Raw genomic sequence first — 7,877 nt, 5'->3', positions numbered from 1 at the left:
AGGTTCCAAATCTTCGTTCAGGAGATTTTTCCTATTCCTTGGAGAGGCTGATGGATCTGAACTGCTAATCTTTTGGTTAGTAGCTGTATATATGAAAAATTAAGCTGTCAAGTATCTTTTAGGGGACAAATCGTGACTATAAATGATAAAATAAGTGTGCAAAATGTGAAAGATCAGTTATTCTGGATAAAGGTTACAAAATTTTGGGCAACTTTTTAGAAATTTAAAATGAGTTAAATATAAGAACTAAAAGTGAATCTTGGCACGAAACCTCCTGTTCCCTGAAGGAGACACTTCTTTCCTGGCACCCCCTTCCATCTCAGTCACAACCACCTGAAATCTGCATCTCTTCAGGACTCCCAAATCAGGTCTCCCTTTTCTCTCTTGCTTTTTGCGAAGTTTTGATCAGGGGATCCTGTTGTTCAGGGCCATGACTGTCTTTCCTCCAGTTTTTGCAAATGTAGAAAACAACAGTATGAAGCACTAACCTGGTAGATAACTCTTGGCTACCCTCTTCTTGAGGAGGAGGGGATTAGCAATGGAGCAAGAGAGGCCTTTCATCCTCTTATCTCTGAGCACTACTTTGGAGACCACAGAAAAGAGTCCACTTGTAGCTGACACAGACACATTGGTCACAGATGGGATTATTTGTCCTTGAAAATCTCTCCATTCCACCTGGGGCTCCGGGAACCAGCCTGCTGATGTGCACTCGGCCTGGACCCCTTCTTCCTTGTTGTATCTCAAGCTGATTTCCGGGTGTAAGCCCAGACCTAAAGAAGGAGATATTGGCTTTAATCTTTCCTGCTATTGCTACTTCCATGAAAGAAAGAGAAAACAACCCAAACCAAAACACTTCAACCATTCCTGACAGTTGAAAGGAACCACTCTGACAAGAAGCTGCACTGAAATCCTGAAGGCACGTGGCTTGGGCCACCAGCTGCTCTTGGGAGAAGGATGGGCAACCTCCTCCTGTGCCATTAACTGTCTCTGAAATCTCGCTCAGGGTCAGCTTTGGGTCAGTTCTGATGAAATTGTACATAATAACAAATAAAATATTTCCATTTAACAGATAAACAAAAGAAAAAGACTTAGGAAAATGTTTAGAACGGGTAAATTTTTTCATCACAGGATTAGTAATTTTGTGAAGAATGGAAATAAAGTTTGCCTAATTTTAAAGTGCAGAGTATGAAGTAAAACATCACATATCCATATGAACTTCTCTCTCTCTGTCTCTTTCTTTCTTCCTCTATCCCTTACCACTCTCTTAGTGGTATAATGAAGGGGAGAAAACTAGAAAACGTAACTCTGCATTAAAAAATCCACTTGTTGATAGCATTTTACAATTGTTTTATTTTGTAAGACAAAGTGTGTATGAGTTATTGAATGAAAAGAAAACATTATGAAAAGAAAATGCAATTTCACAAGACTACTTTACTTTTGAAAAAAAGGAATTTACGAAACAACCCAAGTGGCCATCAAGAAACTAATGGATACAGAAGCTCTGGTATATTCTCCCAATTGAATACTATGCAGCATTGAAAAACAAGGAACTCATGAAACATTATGCAAATTGGATGACCTTTGAGGACGTTATTCTGAGTGAAATATGTCAGTCACAAAAGGAGAGATATTGCATAAGGCCACTGTTGAAAAAATGGTCTGACATCAGGGTTGAGGAAAGACAGAAAAGGAGGGGAGGAATGATGTATATATCATTGAAACAGATGAGGGAGAGAACTGTTTAAAAGGGTCATAGGAATGGGTATTATTGTCATTACAGAAGCCCAGAATGAAGGCTGCATAGTGAAGTTGACTTGGGGGGGAGGGATTGCATAACAATGAAAGAGTTTTTCTTTTTCTTTCAAGGAGAAGAGTGAATTGTGGGGAGGGTGTGGGTAGGAAGAAAAGTGCAACAAAGAATGACTGGAGACCTTTAGTCTCTATAAACTTTTAAGTTAAAATTTTTTTTTAAATAAGGAATTTGCTTGGAAGCATGTGTTGTGAAAAACTCTAAAGTTTGAAGGACATTTTTGCCGTAAACATGATTATCTGGACTAAATTATACTGGCACTGAATATTGGTACTGAAATGTTGTCAGAGAAACTTACAATTTGGCTCACTGAAAATCAAGATGACCAAGCAAGCAAACCCCTTCCCTGCAACCTTCATCCACAGTGCAGCTTCCCCATAATTGCTGCCATCTTTGAAATGGCTGTGATATGTCCCATTATCAAACATGGGGACGGTGTGTATCCTCACTGCAGCTTTGTCCTTGGAGATGTGGCCTCTTACAAGTGTTGTTCTTCCCCAATATTCTTCCATTTGCTCTTCATACACATCCTTCCCTTTTTTGGTGCAAATGCACAGCTGGGGAAGAATGGTCCCTGTACCCTCTCAATTCCGTATTCTCAGCACTGACATTAGGAATCAGGTAGCATGGTAACTCTACGTCTTTCCCCAATATAGCCAGAATAGGACCATCAGGTCCAATGACATTGAAGTGCGCGTTTCCTTAAAGAGACAAATGTGATAGGACTGGGTTTAGGCACATGTGAGGAGATGGGAGTTCTCCCTCTCAAACCCACATTCGTCTCTGGGGATGAAAGTAGTCTTTCTTTCGGCATGTCTTCTAAATACTCCTAGCTTTGGAAAGGGAACATTCTCTTACCATTGCCATGGCTGACAGGGAGTAGCAGGTGTACGAATAGGAGGATGATGAAGCAGTTATGGAGACAGGCATCTTGAAAGTGCATCTTTCTCATCATTGCTTGGAGACAAAAAGACACACAAAGCAGAGGATTCACATTTATGGGAGAGAAGGGACAGAAAATGAACAGAGGCCAAGGGAAAATGACCTCTGAAAAGAAACATGTTTTTTTTCCTTCACCTGCACTTGTTTAGAATAGTCTCTGTGACTACTTGCATCTGAGCAGCTTACTTAACTCAAGCTTATGTCTTCCCAATCTCCCCTTCTTTTTAACTCAGAAGAGTGGATAGTCTCTGAAAGAGTTTGGTGGGAAAAAGGTATAGGGAATTGCTGAATGGTCTTCTTAGAGCTCAAACATTATGTATACCTTTCACTTACAGTCTCTAACAAGTCATTTACTCTATAAACAGACTTTGACTTTCCCCACTCCTGTGTTACACAGATAAATATTCCTTATAACATAAGTCCCAGGAAGCAGTTTATAAAGGTTCAGAAAGGTTTCTTTGGATGTTTCATACTACTTATGAAATAGTTTTCTCATCTATAACTTTTTACTGTAGTCAAATAGAAAAACAATGGTGAAGGAAACTCACACTGTAATTAAATAACTTCAAGACCAAATATATATTTGCTGAACCTTTGAAAACATCTATTCTTTTTGTCTCCAACAGGGCTTATTCACTTGGGAGACAGAAGCCTATTTGCTTCCCTAGGGCTCCTCGTAGGGACGGTAATTATAGAAGTTATATTATCAATTATAAGCTCTCTTCATAAGATCAGTTCTCTGAGTAATTTCTGCTGGCCTAAGTGAAGAGTTGGAATTGACTTAGGGTGATATGGTAAGGTCGTCCTTTCCAACAGAACTTCTATGTTGTAGCATTTACGTGAATTAATAAGAAATTCTACTCATAAATATTATTTGTCCTGTTCAGAGCAGATTATTCAGTTCTTTTTCAGTGAGGGTTAGCCCCTAGGGTCTTCCTGGTACTTGAGGACAAGTTCAGTGTGGAGAAGCCAAGACAAAGATGAATGGCCTTAAAATAAATAATACTCACCCAAGCAGGATCCAGATGTACACATTCCAGGGGAACTGCGATGTTTCTAAGTGACTTAGTTTAGTTCCTTGCAAACTCCAGAGCAGATATAATCCAAGAGAATCACTGTGTCTCCAGGAGAGTTTAGAAACCTGACATAAGGAGCTAAGTGTCTCAATTTTTATAGAACCTTTATTTTACATTTTGCAGAAGTAGCCAACTATGTTTTCTTGATAGTTGCAAAGAGAAACACTAAAGGGCTTTCAAACAAATGTCAGCAGTGTTGCACATTTTGAGCCTTGAAAAGTCAGACCCTGGCATCAGCAGATAAGGAAATAGATTCTGAGCTGTGTACCACATGGAAGGATGCCACTCAGAGCCAGCCCAAAGGCCACCACCAGGAGCCCCAAGGAGGAGACAAGCATCATGAGTGTCAGGATCCAGGCCAAGGTCAGAGGCTGGAGAATTCAGATAACGTTTCTTGGTTATACAAAGACTTTCAGTCTCAGTCAAGTGAGGCCAGTCCCTTGGGAAAGTTTTTCATGATCATGTTAAAATTGGTTTGATTCTAGTAATTTGGAAGGAGATACTTGCTAGGGATTCAGATCATTGTGGGTGTTTGAAGTGACATTCCCTTCTCACTCCCTTGCTCTTCCTCCCCATGGTCTTGTGGTCCTGGCCCTTGGTGCACAAAATCTAATGACTGGAACTCTCAGCTGGTTGCCAACATTGCTCCCTAGACTTAGAATGTTCTCTTCAACTCCTGGCACCTGGGGAAGATGCTTCATTCAAGCATATAGTCTCTTCTTCTTCCCTATTAACTCAAAGTGTTGGTACTTTTCTGAAAGGGGTTTGGTGGGCAATGAAGTATAGGGAAAAGCTGTATGATTTTGAAGGTCAGATGTGATTTGATTCAGCAAGTATGTGTTAAAGACTACACTTTGCCCTCTCTGTTTTGGGGGCTATAGAGGAGTAAGAGAGTGATAAGATAGAATGTGTATAAAAAGTTTAAGTAATAAATTATGTGTTGTTGTTATTATGTGCAGTTGAGGCTCACAGTGATCTTATGTAAAACAACCCTGAAACCTGCTCTATCCTGTGCCAAATTTAGTGTCTGTGACAAACCTCTCCTCATTATCCCAGTCACTGTATCAGTCCATCTCATTGATGGTCTTCTCCCTGTCTTCCTCTGTCCCTTCACCCTTCCAAGCACGTCCCTCTCTTCCAAGGATCCGTCCCTCCTTGCAACATGCCCCACAGTATGTCAGATGAAGCCTCAGAATCCTTGCCTCCAAGGAGCACGCTGGCTTCAACCTCTCTAGTATGTATATGTTTCTTCTCCTAATAGTCCATGGTTTATTTAATATCCTTCTCCAGCACCACAGCACAAAGGCATCAATTCTCTTTCTATCATCCCTATTATTGTCTAGCTCTCTGAAGTATTGCCAGCATTTATGAAGACTATGGCCTGTATCAGGTGTACCTTAGTCTCCAGACTGATGTCATTGCTCTTCAGTTCTCTGGAGGGGTCCCTTACAGTCGACCTCCATTTCATTTTGTCTGTTGATTTCTTGGCTGCTGTTACCAAGAGTATTTATTGTGGAGCCAAGCAAACTAAAGCTCTTAATAATCTCAGTTTCTTCACCATCCATCACAATGCTACCAATCAGCCCAGTGGTGAGAATCTCTGTTTTCTTGATGATAAGCTTCAATCCATATTGAAGGCTGCATTTCTTGACCTTAGAGCTTCAGGTCCTTCTCAGTTTTAGCGAGCAAGGTTGTGTCATCTGCATAACATAGACTATTGTTGAATCTTCTTCCTATCCTGATGCCATAATTCTCCTCATACAGCCTAGCCTCCTGGATGACCTGTTCTGCATATAGATTGAAGATATAGAGACAGTATACATCCCTGGAGTACACCCTTTCCCGATTTTGAACCATGCAGTGTCTCCTTGCTCTATTCTGACAACTGCCTCCACATCCAACTATAGGTTTTGTCCAAGTATAAACACAACCAAATATTCTGGGATACCCATTCTTTTCAGAGTCAGCCACAGTTTGTTGTGATCTACACAGTCAAATGCCTTTACATAGTCAATAAAACACAGATAGACATTCCTCTGGTATTCTCTAATGTCATTGAAGATCTATCTCACATGAGCTATAACATCCCCAGTACCACAGCCTCTTCTAAACCCAGTCTGCTCATCTGGCAGTTCCCTGTTGGTTTGCTGCTCCAGTCGTTTTTAGGATAATTTTCAGCAGAATCTTGCTTGCATGTGATAGTAATGGGACAAATATAGATCTCTTCCAGTCAATTGGCCAGGTGGTTGTCTTCCAGATTTCTTGGTATAACTTAGTGAGCACATCCAGGGTAGCATCTGTTTGTTTAAATACGTCAATTGGTATGCTGTCAATTCTATTTTTTTGCCAAATCTTTCAGAGCAGCTTGAACTTCTTCCTTTATCACCACAGGCTCTTGCTCATACATAGTTTCATGAAATCCTTCTCTGTCAGCCAATTCCTTCTGGTACAGACTTCTTCCATCTTCTTTTAATGCGTCTTGGATCATTTCGTATTCTATGCAAAGCATCCTTTAGTATTGTAGCTCATTGTGTGAATTTGTTTTTCAATTCCTTCAGCTTAACAAATGCTAAACGAGGTTGACCCTTTTGATTTTCTAACTCCAGCTCTTTGTACATTTCATTATAAGATTTACGTTGTCTTCAAAATATAGTGAGATCAAATATTGGGGGCTGGTTGTGGTAGACTGTTGGTGGCTGCTACGGCTAATGCTCCAGCGAGGAGGGAGAGCCACTGTGCTTGACCAGGTAGTAGTAAGGCAGGGGCAGGGCAGGGTTCTCAATGAGAAGGGTGTGCCCTAGGCAGGATCAAAATAAATTTGTTTGGTGATATAATGAAAATCAAGCATGCTCTTATAGTGTCAAAACTCTTTAAAATTAGCTTTTTAGCTATTACTTTAGTCCCTGTTTAGAAGGGAAATGTTCTCCAGCTACCTTAACTGTGGACACATGGTATTAAAAATTATCAACAGCTGTGAGATCAATATCATTCTACATTGTGAGAGAGTGCCAGGACGGTGGTAGAGAAAGAATGAAGAGGCAATAGCATTGCTGTGAAGGGACTGTGGCAAGGTATAACCAGAGGAATTCTGGAGTTGAGGTCACAGTTAAAGCTAACTTGTAACTGCTCTGGGATAAATTTTACTGGATGATTGATGAAGCTAGAGACTTCTTGCATTTGTGCTACTGAATTAAAACCTGGGCTTTCACTATTAAGAAATTGAGTCTTGCTGTTAATCTTGCTTGGACTAAAGCTATATTTGTATAGTTGATAGTCTTTAGTTCTCCAATCTATCTGCCTAATAAACCCCACAACTGTGAGTAAAGTCTGTGAGCCACTTTGTAATGAACATGGAACCCTATGTTTGGTAGAAAAAGGTGCAGGATCATGTTGGATGGCATGCCTGACCATGTAGCTATTTGCACGGTACTATGGATATTATTGTGTCCAATCTGATTCCCATGCAGCCCATCAGGAAGATGAAGATGATTGTGACATAAGGATTGTGAAGAGATTAATCAATAACCTGTGTTATGCACACAAACATGCTTTCTGGAAGGGAGAGGGACTTGCATCACTTGTTGCAAAGATCAAGGAATGCAGCCTGTGGTATGGACTGAATCTCAATGTCAACAAACCAAAGATTCTTACCACTGGACCTATACACAACATCATGATGGATAAAGATGGAATTCAAACTGTCCACAGCTTCATTTTGCTTAGATTCACAGTTAACAGGCTTGATACAAGCAGTCAGGACGTAGAAAATGCATTGAAAAAACCTATAGTTAGGGTTCTCTAGAGCAAGAGCCTGTGGTGAAGGAAAAAGTTCCAACTGCTGTGAAAAAATTGGCAAAAATAGGGCTCCAGGAATTCATGTTATACCGATTAATATATTTCACCAAACAGATGCTTCCCTGGTTGTGCTCACCAAGCTGTGCTACGAAATCTGGAGGACAACCACCTTTGCAACTTCACCGGAAGAGGTCTATGGTTGTTCTCATTCCAACGAAAGGTGACCTGACAGAGTGTGGAAATTATCAAACAAC

General features: G+C 40.5%; 1 protein-coding gene across 1 annotated transcript in view; it reads right to left on the bottom strand.

Annotated features, from left to right (window-relative positions):
* The window catches only part of LOC102844377 (butyrophilin-like protein 2-like), a 35,486-nt gene extending 32,733 nt beyond the window's left edge, over positions 1 to 2,753 (bottom strand). Inside the window, exons 1-4 of the mRNA XM_006894026.1 lie at positions 2,669 to 2,753; positions 2,391 to 2,511; positions 2,109 to 2,302; positions 489 to 770 (exon numbers count right to left, since the gene is read on the bottom strand). Of these exons, the coding sequence (XP_006894088.1) occupies positions 489 to 770; positions 2,109 to 2,302; positions 2,391 to 2,511; positions 2,669 to 2,753 (682 nt within the window). The remainder of the gene's footprint in view (positions 1 to 488; positions 771 to 2,108; positions 2,303 to 2,390; positions 2,512 to 2,668) is intronic.
* Between the last annotated feature and the right edge of the window lie 5,124 nt (positions 2,754 to 7,877).

This window comes from Elephantulus edwardii, unplaced genomic scaffold (genome assembly GCF_000299155.1).
Source record: "Elephantulus edwardii isolate Elephantulus edwardi_28Jun2011 unplaced genomic scaffold, EleEdw1.0 scaffold00133, whole genome shotgun sequence".
NCBI lineage: Eukaryota > Metazoa > Chordata > Mammalia > Macroscelidea > Macroscelididae > Elephantulus > Elephantulus edwardii.
Note: the sequence above shows the minus strand (reverse complement) of the source record. Positions and strands in the feature narration are given on the sequence as shown.